The sequence below is a fragment of the Scyliorhinus torazame genome, chromosome 5 (assembly GCF_047496885.1).
Source record: "Scyliorhinus torazame isolate Kashiwa2021f chromosome 5, sScyTor2.1, whole genome shotgun sequence".
NCBI classification, from domain to species: domain Eukaryota; kingdom Metazoa; phylum Chordata; class Chondrichthyes; order Carcharhiniformes; family Scyliorhinidae; genus Scyliorhinus; species Scyliorhinus torazame.
Genome location: NC_092711.1, coordinates 291,990,470 through 292,014,304, shown reverse-complemented (window position 1 = coordinate 292,014,304; position 23,835 = coordinate 291,990,470). Strand labels below are relative to the sequence as shown.

Below are 23,835 nucleotides of genomic sequence, written 5' to 3'. Positions count from 1 at the left end.
CTTGCTTGCCCCGGTATTGACGAGGACATTTAATGAGGCAAAGGAAAGGGGACAACTGCCCCCGACTATGTCTGAAGCAACGATATCACTTCTCTTAAAGAAGGAAAAGGACCCACTACAATGCGGGTCCTATAGACCTATTTCCCTCCTAAATGTAGATGCCAAGATCCTGGCCAAGGTAATGGCAATGAGAATAGAGGAATGTGTCCCGGGGGTGGTCCACGAGGACCAAACTGGGTTTGTGAAGGGGAGACAGCTGAACACGAATATACGGAGGCTGTTAGGGGTAATGATGATGGCCCCACCAGAGGGGGAAACGGAGATAGAAGTGGCGATGGATGCTGAGAAAGCATTTGATAGAGTGGAGTGGGATTATTTGTGGGAGGTGTTGAGGAGATTTGGTTTTGGAGAGGGGTATGTTAGATGGGTGCAGCTGTTGTATAGGGCCCCGATGGCGAGCGCGGTCACGAATGGACGGGGATCTGCATATTTTCGGCTCCATAGAGGGACAAGGCAGGGATGCCCTCTGTCCCCATTATTGTTTGCACTGGCGATTGAGCCCCTGGCGATAGCGTTGAGGGGTTCCAAGAAGTGGAGGGGAGTACTTAGAGGAGGAGAAGAACACCGGGTATCTTTGTATGCGGACGATTTGCTACTATACGTGGCAGACCCGGCGGAGGGGATGCCAGAAATAATGCGGATACTTGGGGAGTTTGGGGATTTTTCAGGGTATAAATTGAACATGGGGAAAAGTGAGTTGTTTGTGGTGCATCCAGGGGAGCAGAGTAGAGAAATAGAGGACCTACCGTTGAGGAAGGTAACAGGGGACTTTCGTTACCTGGGGATCCAGATAGCCAAGAATTGGGGCACATTGCATAGGTTAAATTTAACGCGGTTGGTGGAACAAATGGAGGAGGATTTTAAGAGATGGGATATGGTATCCCTGTCACTGGCAGGGAGGGTGCAGGCGGTTAAGATGGTGGTCCTCCCGAGATTCCTCTTTGTGTTTCAGTGCCTCCCGGTGGTGATCACGAAGGCTTTTTTTAAAAAGGATTGAAAAGAGCATCATGGGTTTTGTGTGGGCCGGGAAGACCCCGAGAGTGAGGAAGGGATTCTTACAGCGTAGCAGGGATAGGGGGGGGGCTGGCACTACCGAGCCTAAGTGAGTATTATTGGGCCGCTAATATTTCAATGCTGAGTAAGTGGATGGGAGAGGAGGAGGGAGCGGCGTGGAAGAGATTAGAGAGGGCGTCCTGTAGGGGGACTAGCCTACAGGCTATGGTGACAGCCCCATTGCCGTTCTCACCGCGGAACTACACCACAAGCCCGGTGGTGGTGGCTACACTGAAGATTTGGGGACAGTGGAGACGGCATAGGGGAAAGACTGGAGCCTGGGGGGGGGGTCCCCGATAAGAAACAACCATAGGTTTGCCCCGGGGGGAATGGATGGGGGATATGGAATGTGGCAAAGAGCAGGAATAACGCAACTGAAAGATCTGTTTGTGGATGGGAAGTTCGCGAGTCTGGGAGCGCTGACCGAGAAATATGGGTTGCCCCAAGGGAATGCATTCAGGTATATGCAACTGAGGGCTTTTGCGAGGCAACAGGTGAGGGAATTCCCGCAGCTCCCGACACAAGAGGTGCAGGACAGAGTGATCTCAAAGACATGGGTGGGGGATGGTAAGGTGTCAGATATATATAGGGAAATGAGGGACGAAGGGGAGACTATGGTAGATGAACTAAAAGGGAAATGGGAAAAAGAGCTGGGGGAGGAGATCGAGGAGGGGCTGTGGGCAGATGACCTAAGCAGGGTAAACTCGTCGTCCTCGTGTGCCAGGCTAAGCCTGATTCAGTTTAAGGTATTACACAGGGCGCATATGACTGGAGCACGGCTCATTAAAGTTTTTGGGGTGGAGGATAGGTGTGCGAGGTGCTCGAGAAGCCCAGCGAATCATACCCATATGTTTTGGTCATGCCCGGCACTACAGGGGTTTTGGATGGGGGTGACAAAGGTGCTTTCAAAAGTAGTGGGGGTCCGGGTCGAACCAAGCTGGGGGTTGGCTATATTTGGGGTTGCACAAGAGCCGGGAGTGCAGGAGGCAAGAGAGGCCGATGTTTTGGCCTTTGCGTCCCTAGTAGCCCGGCGCAGGATATTGTTAATGTGGAAAGAAGCCAAGCCCCCGGGGGTGGAGACCTGGATAAATGACATGGCAGGGTTTATAAAGCTAGAGCGGATTAAGTTCGTTCTAAGGGGGTCGGCTCAAGGGTTCACCAGGCGGTGGCAACCGTTCGTCGAATACCTCGCAGAAAGATAGATGGAATGGAAAAAAGAAGGCAGCAGCAGCAGCCCAGGATCGGGGGGGGGGGGGGGGGGGGGGGAAACCAGAAGGACTCTCAGGGTTGTTAATATATACTGTATAATATGTATAGGTCGTTGCGACAGATAATTATATATTGGACTGTTAAATTATATTTTTGGAGAGTGTTACTTGTGATAAGGCAGTTGCCAATTAGGGTTAGTTTTCATTTTTGTTATTTATTCATTTTTTGTTTATAAAATAGGTCAGTGTTATTTGTGTTGTTATAATATTGTGTAAAGGATGCACAATGTACTGTGTTGGTTGACCAAAAATTTTCAATAAAATATTTATTAAAAAAAACCAAATGGAATACAAGGCTTCTGTTAAAGCAAGAGAAAGGGATAAAAAAACCCAAAAAATACTTTGAAGATTAAGAACAAAGACACGAAAGCTAGTTGTGCACAAAGCTCAAAATTTTAGTTAGGCTAAACAATAGTCGAGTAGTTATTATTTACTCTTGGATATGGTAACTCTATTAATAATTATTCAAAATCTTACAAATATCTGAATCACAGAAGTTAGCCTCTTACCTGGTGAAATACATCTGATCCTTCATCAAAGTCCACCATCGCAAAGAAAAGTTTATTTATGAAGGAACTGGAGTAGCGCCAAGAATTAGCCAGGATTTGGTATTCTTCATCCACTTGCCTTTCAAGAGTTGAAATAAGACCTTTAGAATCTTTTGCAAGTCAATACAAAATAGAAATCAGATTCGATGTATCACACTGTAGTGAGGTTTTAGCACAATAAAAGATATTTGGTAATATACTTGCAAACAGTGCACTGGCGTTGTGGCTGCAGGGCAGTGAACATCACAACAATGGAGTAGTTTCTTGGAGGGGCTCTCACAAATCGACGAAATTTGTCTCCATTCATCCGAATTACAGCTCGTCTGTTTGCCCATTCCATCAACTGCCCAACTTTTTCAGACAGAAGAGTCTAATGAAGTAAAAAAGGCAGTCAATATGTAAAGCTGTTCACAAACAGGCTTGAAAAATTTTTTTTTAGTTTCAGCTGCATACCAACCTTTAGCCAATTGAAAAGCAAACATAGGTAAAATGTCACATTTTAAATTGTATCTCTTCCGTGAAAGACCAAAGACCATAACTAGATGGAATAATTTCATTTCTGAGAAGTATCGATTAATAACTCATTAATAGGAGTTATTTCTTTCACGGGTGATTAAGAACATTCTCTGGAACACTCAGGGAAGAAATTTAAATATAATCAATGATTGCCCAACCACATTTATAAACTAACACTCTTGTTATATTCCCTAATTGACTGGAGAAATTATTCTAACACATTCAGGAAATCAGAGGATATCAATCATATTAAAATAATGTGGAGATGCCGGCGTTGGATTTGGGTGAGCACAGTAAGAAGTCTTACAACACCAGGTTAAAGTCCAACAGGTTTGTTTCGAATCACTAGCTTTCGGAGCACTGCTTCTTCCTCAGGTGATTTGTTTATGCATCTTGGTTCTTAATTCCTATTTGAATCTATAAAAGACCCAAAAAGGTATACAATTTTGAACTACCTAGTTACTTTAAAATGCAAGTCTGGAATTATGTGGAAGTTACTAATTTACTAACAGGAGACTCAGCTGAAATATTAGGCAAGACAGAGGTTGTAAATTCATACATATTGAAAATAAACTTAAAACTGAGGTTTTAACTTGGGCACTGATGAACAAAATTCTGCTGCGTGGACCACAATTCAGGACAGATTTTACATGTAATTCTTCACATACTTAAAATGGAAAGCAACTGAAGTACATATAGACATACCACTGCCAGGGTAACAGATTGAGCTATGAAAAAGCAGAAATAAAATAAGAAATATTTTTATATTACTAGTTAGAAGATAACTTGCAAGAATTCCTTGCACTCATTGTTTTCTCTTAATCTCCTCCCTCCCATATTTCAAATTGTTCTTCCATTTTAGAGTGAGGCGTATAAGAATTTGTGACATGTAGCCAGTTGATGCCCAAAGGGCAAGCGCTCTACTTGCAAAACAATCAGCCGTGGACAAGTAACCTAACAACAGACAGCACAGAAAATGCAAAAATAAAAGACATTGAAAAATGCAAAAAGCAATTCAGAAAATAAACTTTAAAAAATATATATTCTTCCATGGTTCGATCCCAGCCCTGTGTCACTGTCCCTGTGCAGTTTGCACATTCTCGCCATGTCTGCAGGGTAGGTGGATTGGCCATCTAAATTGCCCATTAATTGGAGAAAAAAAATAATTGGATACTTAATTTATTTTTATTTAAATGCTGGCCTGTTGTCGATCTTTAAACTTCCCTGAAATGAGTGGCTTGCTGGGCCATTTAAGAAAAGTTATAAGCCAACCACATTGCTGCAAGTCTGGAGTCACAGACTGGGCAAGGATTCAAATTTCCTTCCTTAAAGGATATTAAAACTCGGATGGGTTTTTACAATAATCAATGATAGTTTCAGTCACCATGACCGAGACTAGGTTTCAATTCCAGATTTTATTTTGTAATTTAGAGTACCAATTAATTTTTTCCAATTAAGGGGCAATTTAGCTTGGCCAATCCACCTACCCTGCACATCTTTGGGTTGTGGGGGTGAAACCCATGCAAACAGGGGGAGAATGTGCGAACTCCACATGGATAGTGACCCAGGGCCAGGATCGAACCTGGGAATTCGGCGCTGTGAGGCAGCAGTGTTAACCACTGAACCACCATGCAGATTTTCTTTCACGGGTGATTAAGAACATTCCAGATTTTATTAATTGAATTTAAATTGCACCTGCTGCAGTGGTGTGATTTTAATCCATCCCGAGAGCATCATCTTGGGCTTCTGGATTACTAGCCCAGAAACATCATTACCACATCACCCTCTACACTTGCAATGGATGAGCTGACAATATTTACAATTATATCAGGAAAAAAGCATTCAGGAAACGTGATTCCCTCTTAAACTGACAACTGATATCGTCAATGAATCTAAGGAATTGCCAGACAAGTTGAATAATTTCTTTGCAACAGTTTTCACTGTAGAGATAAAAAGTCTGGGTATCCCAAAGAAAGAAATAGAGGGCTAGATTGTCCGGCCCGCCACATTTCTATTTAGCTCCGCCGACGGGATGCTCCGTTACGGCGGCTGGTCAATGGGGTTTCCCATTGTGGGGCAGCTCCGCGCCATCGGGAAACCCCCGGGTTCCTGGCAAAATGGAGCATTCCACCGGCGGAGAATCCAGCCCAGTGAATCCGGGAGAAGAACTCAAAAATCATAAGCAAAACAACAGTAATTCAGTTTGGCACTGAAGAATGTCAAATACCCAGAAACAAAAGTTTCATCCAGGGTTTTAAAAGACAAGTATATTGCAGATGCTCCAATTATAATCTTCCAATGTTTTCTCCATTCAACAGCTATTACTTTAGATTGAAAAATTGTGCACATCACTCTGCTGTTTAAGAAAACTGAGGGAAGAAACAAGGGGAGGTGGCTCCAAGTCCAGAGGTGGCTACTAGTGTTGTGCTTCAGTGGTCTGTGCTGGGACCACAACTTTTACAATGTACATTAATGGTTTGGAAGAAGGAACTGAAGGCACTGTTGCTAAGTTTGCAAATGATACAAAGATCTGTAGAGGGACAGGTAGTATTGAGAAAGCAGAGGGGCTGCAAAAAGATTTGGATAGGCTAGGAGAGTGGGCAATGAAGTGGCAGATGAAATACAATGTGGAAAAGTGTGAGGTTATGCACTTTGGAAGGAGGAATAGAGGCATAGACTATTTTCTAAATGGGGAAATGCTTAGGAAATCAGAAGCACAAAGGGACTTGGGAATCCTTGTTCACGATTCTCTTAAGGTTATGTGCAGGTTCAGTTGGCAGTTAAGAAGGCAAATGCAACATTAGCATTCATGTCGAGAGGGCTAGAATACAAGACCAGGGATGTACTTCTAAGGCTGTATAAGGCTCTGGTCAGACACCATATTGTGAGCAGTTTTGGACCCAGTATTTAAGGAAGGATGTGCTGGCCTTGGAAAGGGCCCAGAGGAGGTTCACAAAAATAATTCCTGGAATGAAGAGCTTGTCGTTTGAGGAACGGTTGAAGGTCTGTACTCGGAGTTCAGAAGTATGAGGAAACTTACAGGATACTGCAAAGCCTGGATAGAGTGGATGTGGAGAGGATGTTTCCACCTGAAAAACTAGAACCAGAGGACACAATCTCAAGATTAAAGGGACAATCCTTTAAAAGGGGCAGCATGGTGGCGCAGTGGGTTAGCCCTGCTGCCTCACGGCGCCGAGGTCCCAGGTCCGATCCCAGCTCTGGGTCACTGTCCGTGTGGAGTTTGCACATTCTCCCAGTGTTTGCGTGGGTTTCGCCCCCAAAACCCAAAAGATGTGCAGGCTACATGGATTGGCCACGCTAAATTACACCCTAATTGGAAAAACTGAATTGGGTACTCTAAATTTATAAATAAAAACAGAGATGAGAAGGAATTTCTTCAGCCAGAGGGTAGTGAATCTGTGGAACTCTGCCGCAGGGCCAAATCACAGAATATCTTTAAGACAGAGGGATATTGGTTCTTCATTAATAAGGGGATCAGGGGTTATGGGGAGAAGGCAGGAGAATGGGGATTAGAAAAATATCAGCCATGATTGAATGGCGGAGCAGACTCGGTGGGCCGACTGGCCTAGTTCTGCTGTTATGGTCTTAAATCATGCTTCAGCTAAACAAAGCTCTAGTTAAATCACACATGAAGTACGGCAAGCAGTCTGGGCATCACACCTTATGAAGGATGCACTGGCCTTGGAGGGAGTGCACTATAGATTTTGCAAAATGATAACTGGATCCCAAGAGTTAAATTATGAGGAGCAATCACAGACACTGGGATTATAATCCCTGGATTTTTGAAGGTAAAGGTGCAATTTGATCAAAATAAAGATTAACAGGTACATATAGAGGATGAAGAGAGAAAATATGTTTCACTGGTTGGGGAACCAAGGACTAGGAGGCATAGCCTAAAAATCAGAGCCAGTCTTTTCAGGATTTAAGGTAAGAAACACTTCAACACACGAGAAGCTTGGAACTGTTTTTGGCTATAGGAACATGAACTGAAAGCTGCAGCAGACAGTGTGTTGTCAGAGGTTCGGAAAAAACAGGCAGATGCAAAACGACTAACAGATATCCTGCGGGCACTGGAGAAGCTACGGAAACTGAGGAAGGAAGCTGCAGCTAGAAAAGGTGTATTGGGGAGGCAGGGGTATTGTGGCATTGTCACTAGACTAGTCATCCAAAGACCCAGGTTACTGTTCCTTAACCTTGTTTAAGGAAAGATGTAAATTCATAGGAGGTTTACTAGATTGATAAATAAGAACATAAGAACTAGGAGCAGGAGTAGGCCATCTGGCCCCTCGAGCCTGCTCCGCCATTCAATGAGATCATGGCTGATCTTTTGTGGACTCAGCTCCACTTTCCGACCCGAACACCATAAGCTTAATCCCTTTATTCTTCAAAAAACTATCTTTACCTTAAAAACATTTAATGAAGGAGCCTCTACTGCTTCACTGGGCAAGGAATTCCATAGATTCACAACCCTTTGGGTGAAGAAGTTCCTCCCAAACTCAGTCCTAAATCTACTTCCCCTTATTTTGAGGCTATGCCCCCTAGTTCTGCTTTCACCCGCCAGTGGAAACAACCTGCCCGCATCTATCCTATCTATTCCCTTCATAATCTTATATGTTTCTATAAGATCCCCCCTCATCCTTCTAAATTCCAACGAGTACAGTCCCAGTCTACTCAACCTCTCCTCATAATCCAACCCCATCAGATCTGGGATTAACCTAGTGAATCTCCTCTGCACACCCTCCAGTGCCAGTACATCCTTTCTCAAGTAAGGAGACCAAAACTGAACACAATACTCCAGGTGTGGCCTCACTAACACCTTATACAATTGCAGCATAACCTCCCTAGTCTTAAACTCCATCCCTCCAGCAATGAAGGACAAAATTCCATTTGCCTTCTTAATCACCTGTTAACCAACTTTTTGCGACTCATGCACTAGCACACCCAGGTCTCTCTGCACAGCAGCATGTTTTGATATTTTATCATTTAAATAATAATCCCTTTTGCTGTTATTCCTACCAAAATGGATAACCTTACATTTGTCAACATTGTATTCCATCTGCCAGACCCTAGCCCATTCACTTAGCCTATCCAAATCCCTCTGCAGACTTCCAGTATCCTCTGCACTTTTTGCTTTACCACTTATCTTAGTGTCGTCTGCAAACTTGGACACATTGCCCTTGGTCCCCCAACTCCAAATCATCTATGTGAATTGTGAACAGTTGTGGGCCCAACACTGATCCCTGAGGGACACCACTAGCTACTGATTGCCAACCAGAGAAACACCCATTAATCCCCACTCTTTGCTTTCTATTAATTAACCAATCCTCTATCCATGCTACTACTTTCCCCTTAATGCCATGCATCTTTATCTTATGCAACAACCTTTTGTGCGGCACCTTGTCAAAGGCTTTCTGGAAATCCAGATATACCACATCCATTGGCTCCCCGATATCTACCGCACTGTTAATGTCCTCAAAAAATTCCACTAAATTAGTTAGGCACGAACTGCCCTTTATGAACCCATGCTGCGCCTGCCCAATGGACAATTTCCATCCAGATGCCTCGCTATTTCTTCCTTGGTGATAGATTCCAGCATCTTCCCCACTACCGAAGTTAAGCTCACTGGCCTATAATTACCCGCTTTCTGCCTACCTCTTTTTTTAAACAGTGGTGTCACGTTCGCTAATTTCCACTCCGCCGGGACCACCCCAGAGTCAAGTGAATTTTGGTAAATTATCACTAGTGCATTTGCAATTTGCCTAGCCATTTCTTTTAGCACTCTGGGATGCATTCCATCAGGTCCAGGAGACTTGTCTACCTTTAGCCCGATTAGCTTGCCCATCACTACCTCCTTGGTGATAACAATCCTCTCAAGGTCCTCGCCTGTCATAGCCTCATTTCTATCAGTCACTGGCATGTTATTTGTGTCTTCCACTGTGAAGACCGACCCAAAAAACTTGTTCAGTTCCTCAGCCATTTCCTCATTTCCCATTATTAAATCTCCCTTCTCATCCTCTAAAGGACCAATATTTACCTTAGCCACTCTTTTTTGTTTTATATATTTGTAGAAACATTTACTGCCTGTTTTTATATTCTGAGCAAGTTTACTCTCAATCTATCTTACGCTTCTTTATAGCTTTTTTAGTAGCTTTCTGTTGCCCCCTAAAGATTTCCCAGTCCTCTAGTCTCCCACTTAGCTTTGCCACTTTGTATGCTTTTTCCTTCAATTTGATACTCCCCCTTATTTCCTTAGATATCCATGGTCGATTTTCCTTCTTTCTACCGTCCTTCCTTTTTGTTGGTATAAACCTTTGCTGAGCACTGTGAAAAATCGCTTGGAAGGTTCTCCACTGTTCCTCAACTGTAAAGTCTTTGCTCCCAGTCTACCTTAGCTAGTTCTTCTCTCATCCCATTGTAATCTCCTTTGTTTAAGCACAAAACACTAGTGCTTGATTTTACCTTCTCCCCCTCCATCGGTATTTTACATTCCACCATATTGTGAATGCTCCTTCCGAGAGGATCCCTAACTATGAGATCTAGGACCGCTTGTTTCCTCGTAGGTTCCATTACATACTGTTCTAGGAAACTATCACGGATACATTCTATAAACTGCTCCTCAAGGCTGCCTTGACCGACCTGGTTAAACCAATCGACATGTAGATTAAAATCCCCCATGATGACTGCTGTACCATTTCTACATGCATCAGTTATTTCTTTGTTTATTGCCTGCCCCACCATAATGTTACTATTTGGTGGCCTATAGATTACTCCTATCAGTGACTTTTTCGCCTTACTATTCCTGATTTCCACCCAAATGGATTTAACCTTATCCTCCATAGCACCGATGTCATCCCTTACTGTTGCCCGGATGTCATCCTTAAATAACAGAGCTACACCACCTCCCTTACCATCCACTCTGTCCTTCCGAAAAGTTTGATACCCTCGGATATTTAACTCCCAGTCGTGACCATCCTTTAACCATGTTTCAGTAATGGCCACTAAATCATAGTCATTCACGATGATTTGCGCCATCAACTCATTTACCTTATTCCGAATACTACGAGCATTCAGGTAAAGTACACTTATGTTGGCTTTTTTTTTTTACCTCTGTTCTGAATCTTAACACCTCGATCAGTAACCTCTAAGTTATATTTCCTTTTAACCTTTCTCCTAATTTTCCTCGTCGTTGAACCCATATCTTCATGTAACAACCTGCCGCGTCGCTTACCATTAATGTTTTCACTTCCCGTTTTATTTCTTTTAGTATTCCTGGTCCTATTCACTGAGCTCCCCTCAGTCACTGTACCTTGTACTGTCGCCCTTTTTGATTTTTGACTATGGCTTCTCTGCCTTACACTTTCCCCCTTACTGCCTTTTATTTCTGTCCCTGTTTTACTACACTTTCCCCCTTACTGCCTTTTATTTCTGTCACTGTTTTACTACCTTCCAACTTCCTGCATCGGTTCCCACCCCCCTGCCACATTAGTTTAAAGTCTCCCCAACAGCTCTAGCAAACACCCCCCCCCATGGACATCGGTTCCAGTCCTGCCCAGGTGCAGACCATCCGGTTTGTACTGGTCCCACCTCCCCCAGAACCGGTTCCAATGTCCCAGGAATTTGAATCCCTCCCTCTTGCACCATCTCTCGATCCACGCATTCATCCTCTCTATCCTGACATTCCTACTCTGTCTAGCTCGTGGCACTGGTAGCAATCCTGAGATTACTACCTTTGAGGTCCTACTTTTTAGTTTAACTCCTAGCTCCTTAAATTCAGCTTGTAGGACCTCGTCCCGTTTTTTACCTATATCGTTGGTGCCTATGTGCACCACAACAGCTGGCTGTTCACCCCCCCCCCCCCCCAAAGAATGTCCTGCAGCCGCTCAGAGATATCCTTGACCCTTGCACCAGGGAGGCAACATACCATCCTGGAGTCTCGATTGTGTCCGCAGAACCGCCTGTCTATTCCCCTTACAATTGAGTCCCCTATCACTATAGCCCTGCCATTCTTCTTCCTGCCCAGCTGCGCAGCAGAGCCAGCCACGGTGCCATGAACCTGGCTGCTGCTGCCTTCCCCTGGTGAGCCATCTCCCTCAACAGTATCCAAAGCAGTATATCTGTTTTGCAGGGAGATGACCGCAGAGGACACCTGCACTGCCTTCCTACTCTTGCTCTGTCTTTTGGTCACCCATTTTCTATCTCCCTCAGTACCTTTCACCTGCGGTGTGACCAACTCGCTAAACGTGCTATCCACGACGTCCTCAGCATCGCGGATGCTCCAAAGTGAGTCCATCCGCAGCTCCAGAGCCGTCAAGCGGTCTAACAGGAGCTGCAACTGGACACACTTCTTGCATGTGAAGGAGCAAGGGTCAGTGGACGTGTCCCTGAGCTCCCACATCGCACGCGAGGAGCATGACACGGGTCTGAGATCTCCTGCCATGTCTTAAACCTTCGGTTAACTTCAACAACTGCAATTTCAACAAAAAAAAACAAAGAAAAAATAAATAAATATACCAATGAAAAGAAACAGAAAAACAGAAACACTACTTACCAGGGATAAAAAGCACACCCCCCCCCCCAGCTTTGAATTCCCACCTAGATTCAAATTCCCAAACTCATTCTTAGCTGTGTCTCACTCCTGGCTCTGTCTTCTCTGGCTCACTGGGAGAACTCACTGGGAGTGAGTTTACAAGTTGCTCTTTTTAAACTGTCCTGAATTGAATCCCCTCCCCCACCTGCTTTTAGATCAAGGTAGATTGAAGTGACTGACACTTAACTGCCAACCAGTTATGTGAGTTGGTGGGGCAGCCCTGGTTAACCCACACTGCACAATACTAGCTTAATTTTAATTAATTTAAACTCCTGAAATTTAAAAGGAAGCGGGAATGTCTTATGAGGAAAGGTTAGACGAACCGGACTTGTTTAAAGAGTGAAGGTGATTTAATTGAAATACATAAAATGTATTGTCATGGTGAACATGGAGAGGAGGTTTCCTTTTGTGGGTGGATCCAGAACTAGGGAGCACTATTTAAAATTAGGGGTCGCCCTTTTAGGACAGACATGAGGAGAAACCTTTTCTGAGAGCTGCACGACTTTGGAACACTGCCTCAGAAGGCAGTGGAAACGGAGTCATTGAATATTTTTAAGGCAGGGGTAGATAGTTTCTTGATAGGCAAGGGAAGCAAAAGTTATTGGGGATAGATGGGAATGTGGGATTCGAAACACAAACCTATCAGCCACGATCATATTGAATGGCGGAGCAGGCTTGAAGGGCCAAATGGCCTAGTTCTCCTATTTCTTATATTTGTATAAAGCACTGCTGTTCACAACATTAAAAAGTCACAATTCAGCCATCTATCTGTGCTGGTTGTTTGCTAAAACAATCCAGAACTAACCCGACTGCTCTCGGCATTGTCCCTTATTTTGTTCTTTCAAATGTTTAACTGCTGTCCTCTTAAAAGATGGTCTCTGCCTCAACCACTCCATTTTACTTTTCGGCAGGTCATTTCCCAGAGAGTGAGTGTTATCACCGAGCACTCTGATTCACACAAAAGGTTGCAGCGTAGAGTTAAAAAAAAAAATTTAGAGTACCCAATTAGTTTTTTTCCAATTAAAGGGCAATTTAGCATGGCCAATTCACCTACCCAGCGCATCTTTTGGGTTGTGGGGGTGAGACCCATGCAGACACGGAGAGAATGCGCAAACTCCACACAGTGACCCAGGGCCGGGATCGAGCCCGGATCCTCAGCGCCTTGAGTCAGCAGTGCTAAGTACTGTGCCACTGAGCTGCCCTGCAGCGTTGAGTTTTACAATGTTTTACTGAACCCTGGTTAAAACATGTATTAAGTCACAATACTGTAAGAGCTTTAAATTGAGGGGAGATAGATATAGGACAGATGTCAGAGGTAGGTTCTTTACTCAGAGAGTAGTAAGGGCGTGGAATGCCCTGCCTGCAACAGTAGTGGACTCGCCAACACGAAGGGCATTCAAATGGTCATTGGATAGACATATGGACGATAAGGGAATAGTGTAGATGAGCTATAGTGTGATTTCACAGGTCGGCGCAACATCGAGGGCCGAAGGGCCTGTACTGCGCTGTAATGTTCTATGTTCTAAACAGCAATCACCGCTAGATAAATTATAAATCAACCGAGTAGTTAACAAATCAACGGTATTAAGGGTTTTGGGTCAAGGGCAGATAGGTATTTAGAATCAGGTTGCAGATCAACATTACCTAATTTCAGAACAGGCTCCTGTTCCTATGCAACATCATTTTCTATACATCTCATCTGAAATAACCATCACTTCTTATGCAACATGATATTGCCACCCTCGGCCAGACAGATTTTCTGGCCACCTACACCACGTCAAAATAGGTGAGAGCCCCCCCTAGTTTAATTAATAGCCCTCGGCTAAAACATAAGCCACCATTTCTCGCAAAATGTATTAACAGCCCAGCAGCACCCCATTTAAAAAAAAAACTTTCCTTCGGGCGGAAACATCTGGGAACAGCGTCCGAATGTCAGTTTACTCAATTGTGTTGGTGTGGTGTTATTAGTTTGACCACAATATTGCAACAGAAACGTTGATTTCAAACTGCAACGTGCCTTTAAGGCTAAACACTTGCTCAGCCAGTATAGAGCCCAAGAAAACTTTCTAATTCTTCAAACGGGTTCTTTTGAAATGAGACCAGGTCCCTTTCCTGGTTCAGAGGGAAAACCTTGAGCAAAATGGATTCCCCAGTTTGCGTTTTAGGTTTTGGAGACGATTCAATTAAAAAAAAAAACAAGGAAGTTATTATGGAGAAATACTGCAGCGATGCAAAGTCGGTGCCAGGAAAGAAACGGTTTATTTGTGGCGAAGCGATTGGCAGGGAACGCACTTTAACTCTCATTACTGGGAATCGCTACCCCCTCCCTGAGTGGACAGCTGCTGCCAGCACTCAGCCCCTTCTTTCCCCACACGCCATGACACCTCGCCCGCTTATTTCAAATGAATAAATGAGCCCCCCCCTCCCCGGGGTCAAACCTCTTTCTTCTTCTGTCCATCAGACGGGGCTCCGCAGCATGCAAACAGGACAACAAGCGCCGCCAGCAGCCGACCCGCCGCCATTTTGCCCTTTCACGCCAGCCCGCTCGGAACACCAACTACGCCGTGACGTCAGACGTAGAACCGCGCGGTGACGTTAGGCTCACGCCCTCGCCATGCGGGTTGTTCAGCGTCAGTGTGTGATTGGCCTTTTGCGGCCAGGACAAATGGGGATCTCCTATTGGCTCTTTCGGTCTGGCGGCCAGTGGTTGGGCCTTGGCCACCTCCCCCCCCCCCCCCCCATGCCCCTTCAACACCTGCCTCCCTGAACACCTGCCTCCATTCTCAGTCTACCCCTCCTCACTACACCATTTGGTCACCTGGATTAATGTCTCCTTATGTGGTTGGGTGCCAACTTTTGGTTGTACTGAGACCCAGGAAGCTGTAAAGTGTTCGTTCACGGTTAAAGTCACAGCGAAGCAATCAGTCGATCGGGTGGCCTGGTCGTCCTTCTGGATCGTCTGGGCTTCGGTGGTGATTCTGGTGGGGGTCCAGGTGGTTGCGACTCGGGGAACGTGGTTTCGGCTTCCCTGGCAGGTTCATCACCCCTAGGCAGCGCTGTTGGGGCAAACGGTTGACAGGGGGGGGGGGGGCGCCTGTTGGGGGCGTCGGTGGATGGGCGGGCCTAGGCAGGAGCGGCGGGAGTACTGACCCTCCAGTGAGGTGCTGTGCGGGGGGGGTGGGGGTGGGGGTAATGGTTCGGGTGCGCGTAGGGTTCCAGCGGGCGCCAGGTCCCGGAGGGAGACTGTATGTTGCCTGCCGTCAGGGAACGCCACGTAGACGTGCTGGGGGTTAGCCTGCAGCAGGTGGACCCTCTCGACCAACGGGTCCGACTTGTGCGCCCGCACGTGCTTCTGAAGCAGGATGGGTCTGGGTCTCGCTAGCCAGGTTGGGAGCGAGGTCCTGGAGGAGGACTTCCTGGGGAAAACAAGGAGACGTTCATGAGGTGTCTGATTGGTAGTTGTACAGAGCAGCGACCGGATGGCGTGGAGGGCCACTGGGAGGACTTCTTGCCAACGGGCGACTGGGAGATTCCTGGACCGTAGGGCCAGTAGAGCAGTCTTCCAGACCGTTCCGTTCTCCCTCTCCACCTGTCCATTTTCCAGGGGGTTGTAACTGGTCGTCCTGCTTGAGGCAATGCCCCTGCTGAGCAGGAATTGACGCAGTTCGTCGCTCATAAAGGAGGACCCCCTATCACTGTGTATGTACACGGGGAAACTGAACAGTGTAAAGATACCCTGGAGGGCCATGATGACGGTGGTTGCGGTCATGTCTGGGCAGGGGATGGCGAATGGGAACCGGGAGTACTTGTCAATCACGTTCAGGAAATACGTGTTGCAGTCGGTGGAGGGGAGGGGGCCTTTGAAATCCATGCTGAGGCGTTCAAAGGGACGGGAAGCCTTTATCAGGTGCGCCCTCTGGCCGGTAGAAGTGCGGTTTGCACTCCGCGCAGATTTGGCAGTCCCTGGTGACTGTCCTGACCTCCTCGATGGAGTAGGGCAGGTTGCGGGTCTTGATGAAGTGGAGTTGAGATCCACCGTGGAGAAGACCTTGTATTGTGCGATCCTGTTTACCAGGTCGGCTATACTGGGGAGAGGGTACGTGTCCAACTGAGTAAACCTGTTGATGGTCTGACTGTAGTCAATGACCATCCTATGTTTCTCCCCGGTCTTTACCACCACTACCTGAGCTCTCCAGGGACTGTTGTTTGCTTCGATGACCCCTTCCCTCAGCAGCCTTTGGACCTCTGACCTGATGAAGGTCCGGTCCTGGGCACTGTACCGTCTGCTCCTGGTGGCAACGGGTTTGCAATCCGGGTGAGGTTCGCAAACAGGGAATGCGGGTCGACCTTAAGGGTCAAGTGGCCACAGCCAGTAATAGGACCGCCAAATTTAAAGGTCAGGCTTTGCAAGTTACATTGGAAGTCCAACCCCAGAAGTGTAGTCGCGCAGAGGTGCGGAAGGACATAAAGGCGGAAATTGTTGAATCTCCTGCCTTGGACAGTGAGGTTCGCTAGGCAGAACCCCTTTATCTCCACCGAGTGTGACCCAGAGGCCAGGGAGATCCTTTGGTTGACAGGGTGGGTAACAAGTGAACAGCGCCTTACCGTGTCGGGGTGAACAAAGCTTTCCGTGCTCCCAGAGTCAATCAGGCAAGACGTCTCGTGGCCGTTGATGAAGACCGTCGTTGTTGCGGTTGCAAGCGTCCGAGGTCGACTTTGGTCCAGTGTCACCGAGGCCAGATGAAGCAGTTGCGAGTTCTGATAGGGCAGCGTGTAGTCGGCCGTGCTGGGGGCCTGGGGCCCCATCCAAGATGGCGTCTCCCATGGGTCACACATGGTGGTCGGGGATGGACAAGATGGCGGCGGGGATGGACAAAATGGCGGCGCCCACCCGTCCAGGTTGGTGTCCAGGGGGGGCAAGATGGCCGCGCCCGTGGGACGCACGTGGCCCTAGGATAGTGGGGTGGCGGTGAGCGCTGGTCGGTCGGGGCCTGAAGGGGGGGTTGCCGCGGCGGTCCGGAGTCGCTGGAGACCGTGGCCACGGCGCGGGCCTGGCAGACCCCCACAAAGTGGCCCTTCTTGCCGCACCCTTTGCAGGTGGCAGTGCGGGCCGGGCAGCGCTGGCGGGGATAATTCGCCTGCCCGCAGAAGAAACAGCGGGGCATGGCGGTGTTAGCGGGCCGTCTCGCAGCGCAAGCCTGCGGGGTCAGGGGGAAGGTCTGTGGGGCTGCCGCTGCGGGGTGCCACGCAGCCCAGGGGGCCGGTGCACGGTCGGGCGCATAGAACTGCGCGTTTTGGGAGGCTACGTCCATGGACCCTGCCAGGGCCCGTGCCTCTCTAAGTCCCAGGGTGTCCTTTTCTAGGACCTGTCAGGGCGGAGTTACCTATCAACAGCCAATGGTAAACTCCTAGGTTTAACCAATGGTCATCAGCCTCTTAGGTATAGCAATACCTGATAATACCACATTTATTTTGAAGTTGGGGTGATGAGTGACTTGGAGAGGAACAACCCTCCATCGTCATAGCCCGGATGAGTCTATGTTCCATCGTATTTTTAAGCGTGAGAAGTTTGCGACTGGCTCCTTCCTAACCTATGCATCAGAAGGGTAAATATGTACCTTTGCGTTCAATGCAGGCTTGCAGACCACAACAATAGTTTGCATTTATGCAGCACCTTTAAAGCAGTTAAATATCTGAATTTACAGGCCTACTTTCAAAATGTAATAACCTCTGACAAGGTCGACATATTCTGATTGATCTCCCTGTGGGACTCATGGAATATGAGCTTCTCTGCTAGTGGGGGCAGTGTTTCTGTAGTGTACTGATTATCACATTCGTTTTACATGTGAAAGGTCCCTGGCACAAAACCGGCCAGAAACATTTCCGAATGCTTTTAATTTTAGAGTTCCCCGCTGGTGGGCAGAGAACATAGTATTAAAGGCGTTGGCCCTGACAGGCGGAGTCTAAGAACCGGTGCCGTCCCAGCAGCCTTCACTTTCTGTACCAAAGCTGCTGGGGAACTGTTCTAGTCGATTAAAGCCTTCAGTTATGAAATCACTTTGTCTTGAGTGTAATTGATCGTGCATCAATAAATAGCTGTTCTTTCACAGCGGCTGGATTAAAATCCTGGAACGCCCTATCTAACAGCACTTTGGGCGTACCTAAACCTCAACTGTAGCGGTTCAAGAAGACAACTCACTACCGCCTTCTGAAGGGCAACTAGGGATGGGCAATAAATGCTGGCCTAACCAGTGATGCCCACATCCCGTAAATGAATTTTTAAAAAATGCTTCCTGGTATTTCCTCTTCTCTTTAAGAACAAAGAACAAAGAAAAGTACAACACAGGAACAGGCCCTTCGGCCCTCCAAGCCCGCGCCGACCATGCTGCCCGACTAAATTAAAATCTTCTACACTTCCTGGGTCCGTATCCCTCTATTCCCATCCTATTCATGTAGTTGTCAAGATGCCGCTTAAATGTCACTATAGTCCCTGCTTCTACCACCTCCTCCGGCAGCAAGTTCCAGGCACCCACTACTCTGTGTGTAAAAAAACTTGCCTCGTACATCTCCTCTAAACCTTGCCCCTCGCACCTTAAACCTATGCCCCCTATTAATTGACCCCTCTACCCTGGGCAAAGCCTCTGACTATCCACTCTGTCTATGCCCCTCATAAGTTTGTAGACCTCTATCAGGTCGCTCCTCAACCTCTGTCGTTCCAGTGAGAACAAACCGAGTTTATTTAACCGCTCCTCATAGCTAATGCCCTCCATACCAGGCAACATCCTGGTAAATCTCTTCTGCACCCTCTCTAAAGCCTCCACATCCTTCTGGTAGTGTGGCGACCAGAATTGAACACTATACTCCAAGTGTGGCCTAACTAAGATTCTATACAGCTGCAACATGACTTGCCAATTCTTATACTCAATGCCCCGGCCAATGAAGGCAAGCATGCCGTATGCTTTCTTGACTACCTGTGCTGCCCCTTTCAGTGACCTGTGGACCTGTAAACCTAGATCTCTCTGACTTTCAATACTCTTGACGGTTCTACCATTCACTGTATATTCCCTACCTGCATTAGATCTTCCAAAATGCATTACCTCACATTTGTCCGGATTAAACTCCATCTACCATCTCTCCGCCCAAGTCTCCAAACGATCTAAATCCTGCTGTATCCTCTGACTGTCCTCATCGCTATCCGCAATTCCACAAACCTTTGTGTCATCTGCAAACTTACTAATCAGACCAGTTACATTTTCCTCCAAATCATTTATATATACTAAGAACAGCAACGGTCCCAGCACTGATCCCTGTGGAACACCACTAATCACAGCCCTCCAATTAGAAAAGCACCCTTCCATTGCTACTCTCTGCCTTCTATGACCTAGCCAGTTCTGTATCCACCTTGCCAGCACACCCCTGATCCCATGTGACTTCACCTTTTGTATCAGTCTACCATGAGGGACCTTGTCAAAGGCCTTACTGAAGTCCATATAGACAACATCCACTGCCCTACCTGCATCAATCATCTTTGTGACCTCTTCGAAAAACTCTAACAAGTTAGTGAGACACGACCTTCACAAAACCATGCTGCCTCTCACTAATACGTCCATTTGCTTCCAAATGGGAGTAGATCCTGTCTCGAAGAATTCTCTCCAGTAATTTCCCTACCACTGACGTAAGGCTCACCGGCCTGTAGTTACCTGGATTATCCTTGCTACCCTTCTTCTCGTCTTTTTGGATCTCAATGTGACCCAGGCTATCTACACACCCTTCTCCAGACTCAACATCAACCAATTCCTTCTCTTTGGTGAATACTGATGCAAAGTATTCATTTAGTACCTCGCCCATTTCCTCTGGCTCCACACATAGATTCCCTTGTGAGCCAACCCTTTCCCTGGCTACCCTCTTGCTTTTTATGTACGTGTAAAAAGCCTTGGGATTTTCCTTAACCCTACTTGCCAATGACTTTTCGTGACCCCTTCTAGCCCTCCTGACTCCTTGCTTAAGTTCCTTCCTACTTCCCTTATAGTCCACACAGGCTTCGTCTGTTCCCAGCCTTCTGTCATGATATTCAAACACACACATCATGAGAGACAGACCAACAGACCAATTAGCACACATAACATGACAGCCAATTACAGACAAGGGCAGAAACAGTATAAGACAAGAAACACGACACCTGGTGGACAGTCGATCTAGAGACAGGACAAGGACAGGACCTGATTAACAAGACACTCACAGTCACCACATGCAGAGTACCAAGACAGATTTGTAAATAACAAGTTGGAATAAAACTGCGTTGTACCAATCGCAACCGTGTTGGTTCATCTGTACCTCAGAGCACCCAACACCACATGATACCAGTGAGTGGATCGATACCTGCCGCCATACCTCAGCACAGAGACAACCAGCAATACCCAGGCAAGATGTACGAGCTCCCGGTTCCGCAGCCGCTCCAGTGCCACGGCGATCTCCGCGAAAACTGGCAGCGATTCCGGCAAACGTTTGAATTCTTCCTGGTGGCAGCCGAACTTAAAGACCTGGCCGATGATGAAAAAATAGAGTTTCTCCTCACCATCGCCGGTGCAAGAGCAGAAGAAATCTTTTAAACATTCAAGTTCCCCAAGGGGCAAAACGTACGATTTCCAGGCAGTCCTGGACAAATTCGCCAAATACTGTGAGGAAAACACACTCCAATCGGCAAGGAAAGGTAAGAAAAGCGGCAGTACTCACCTCGAGGCCGAAATCACGGACCAGAGAGCGATTTGTTGGGTCGAGGTCGGCGGCCATCTTGCTAAAGAGATTACACTAGCGCAGTTGCGCGAGAAGTGCGCAGAACCGGAAGGTTCGTTTGCGCATGCGCAATCAAGAAAACGGCCATCGGTAAAGGAACAGCGATCTGCGCATGCGCAATCGCTTCCTACGTGCTACGTCATGCGCGTCATGACGTCAGAGGCCCCAGACCGCACCAATTTAAAGGGGAAACGTCCCAAATCCAATTTAAAGGGGAAACGTCCCAAATCAAAGAAAAAATCTTTTAAAGCTGTAAAACAACCTTCCTTCACCTGGAATGACAGCACAATGCCTCAAATTGATCCAGGAAATGAATTTAACCTCCGAAGAACCCTGAAACAAGCAGTTACCTACGCACAAACCGATGATTCCGACCTCAAATACTTTGATACCGATCTTTACATTTTTTCCGGACCTCGCAAGCCCAATGACAGTTCCATGGTCCTCGACGGCTACGATCCGGACGAACCTTTCAGGTTGCACATTGGCGATCCCCCGCATTGAATCCGACGCAGATGCGGATTCACTTTTCGGATCTGAGGATCTTCAACCCAGCAGATACGACGTCCCAACTCATCAGTGCAGGATGATGCTGCAGCCTGAAATTAAGAGACAGAAAGCGGTACAAGCCCACAGAGAGCGGCCTGCTGCCACACAGAGCGTGGCCCATGCCCCGCTCAGGGTTCCCGACCCTACGAGGGAAGCAACGCAAGACTCCAATGCGCAGTCCTTGCAGGAACAAGACCATGAGGGTCTAGCAACCTCCTCTGACCAACTAGCGGCAGATGATGCAAGTCTGCCATGCTCACATAAACAGCAAGAAGGCTATAACAGTCCACCACGCTCCAGTGCACAGCAGGACGACCATGACGGTCTATCATGCTACAATGAAGGGCATAGCGCTGATGACTGTTCAAGCCCAAATGAAGACAAGCCAAAGGAATCGCCTCGTCCAAGCCCGAAGATAAAAGGATTATGCGCTGACCTTCAGGATCATTATAGCCAAAGAGATATTAATAATGCTGCACAGTCACAGAAGGATGCTGAGGATTTGCTAAAGAAATTACTTGTATGTCTAACTTGCAAGTAGCAGACTGAAAATTGCCATTGCTTTAGTACGGATCGAAAAAATGGACAAGACATTGATCCTCATTTAATGGAAATAACACAACCTGAATCATATCTACAGCAGGGACAACTGTCTTCCTTCAACACAAAACCGCAAAGTCCCAACTTCAGAGACCAGCAGTTAGTCAATAATGACTCTTCAAACCCTGATGGGAATATTAATCGCATTGAACCTATGCACACTCCACTGATAAATGAGCAGAACATTGGAGCAAGAATCCTGAGGACACCGACATCGAGTAGCCAGATAAAGCACTTAAAACCCGCAGCAGTTTCAAGTGAACCAATTGTGCTTTCCAGTGATGGTGAAGATGCAGATAAGGTCGACCCGATTATCCATTGTACCACATTAACTCCAGAGATTAAGCATTTATGTCTGGGGAGTAGAATGTGGGCAATTGAGAACAATAAAAGAGAGACTGTGACTATGCCAGTCCCAGCAAAATCAGACCCCGAGACTATGAAGGCATGTACATTAGAAAAGGATACATATGAAGCAACTGAGAAGAAAATTGAAACGGACTGTTCTTTGGAAACTAGTACAATGACGAAAGAAACATGGGATCCAACATTTGATGCCCTACATATGGGAGAAATTGAGGGAAATGAACAAGGTTCTGTAATGTCTGGGGGAAGATTTAAAATTCCAAAGAAGAAAAGCCCAAATGAAGGACAACAGCAAGACAATGACAGTCCACCCACATGGTTTGCACCACCAGATGAAAACTCTGACAATTTACCCAACCCTAATGAACAGCAAGCAGCTACTGAGGATCTACCCACGGTATGTGAAACGAGTGACGACAGCATCCCACTTCCCATGCAAAAGGTGCAAAGTGACAGACCTCAGCTAGTGCGTACAGAGGCACTCGACGATCACGGTGAGACCACTGGTGACTACGGTGACACCACACTAATTCCACCCTCAATTGCTCGAACCTCTCCACTAGTCAATGCATTCCTGCATGTTCAAGAAAGCTGACTCCAGTGAACCTGCTAAGACTCCGGACGGGGAGCATCAACAAAAAACAGACCAGACTCCTGATTGGGAGCAACCAAATGCCGACTCTGATTCACGTAAGCCGGACTTTACTCCAGACAGGGAGTGCCGCAACCTCAGTGATGGCACACTCAGGGTGACAGCAGATGCCACAACGACAGGAGATGGATCACGTGACAATCACACTGGGTCAGCAATAACAAGCAGCAGCTACAGTCCAAGAGGAATACACCAATTTTCACCACAGCTATGTCCACACATTTGTTCCACACCGACAGTGCGGCCAATGACAGCTCATGCTGGACAAACCTGCAGCAGCCAGCAGTCTATGCAGCATATTCTCAAACAGGCCAGCACTACGGATTGCCCACTAATGGAATCAAGACCGAAGGAGGACTACCGCCAGCGCAATCAGCACTACAGACTGGATGCCTTAGTTACTGCCCAGGATTTGCTGCACCACAGCCTGGCCAGATAGCATATTCCTATCAGATGCAAGGTTCTAGTTTCACACCATCACCAGACATTGATGCGAGCAGCAATTCTGTCTCCAAAGTGACATGCTTCAATGCTTCTCAGCAGAATCACCCTTCCAGCACAGCATGTGGCCAGAACCAGTATGCACAGTCTCATCCGACTTCAACACCTGGCACATCCATGACCCTGAATGATATTGTTGATGGTACCTCTTCAATGTCAACGACCCATCAGCTACAAGATGCCACCCGACAGCACCACCACAAACATAAAAAGAAAAAGACTCCACCTCGTTCCGGGTACGCATGACGGATGGATCGGTGCATAGGCGCAATCGGCGAGCCCTTCGCCTACTTCCACGCTCGCAACGGAACCACACACAGA

The 23,835-nt window shown here is 47.0% G+C and overlaps 1 protein-coding gene across 1 annotated transcript in view; it reads right to left on the bottom strand.

The window, feature by feature from the left end:
• LOC140421207 (dolichyl-diphosphooligosaccharide--protein glycosyltransferase subunit MAGT1-like) overlaps positions 1-14,628 on the bottom strand; it is a 69,065-nt gene extending 54,437 nt beyond the window's left edge. Inside the window, exons 1-3 of the mRNA XM_072505737.1 lie at positions 14,492-14,628; positions 3,130-3,299; positions 2,891-3,008 (exon numbers count right to left, since the gene is read on the bottom strand). Coding sequence (XP_072361838.1) covers positions 2,891-3,008; positions 3,130-3,299; positions 14,492-14,575 — 372 coding nt within the window. The 5' untranslated portion in view covers positions 14,576-14,628. The remainder of the gene's footprint in view (positions 1-2,890; positions 3,009-3,129; positions 3,300-14,491) is intronic.
• Positions 14,629-23,835: the final 9,207 nt, after the last annotated feature.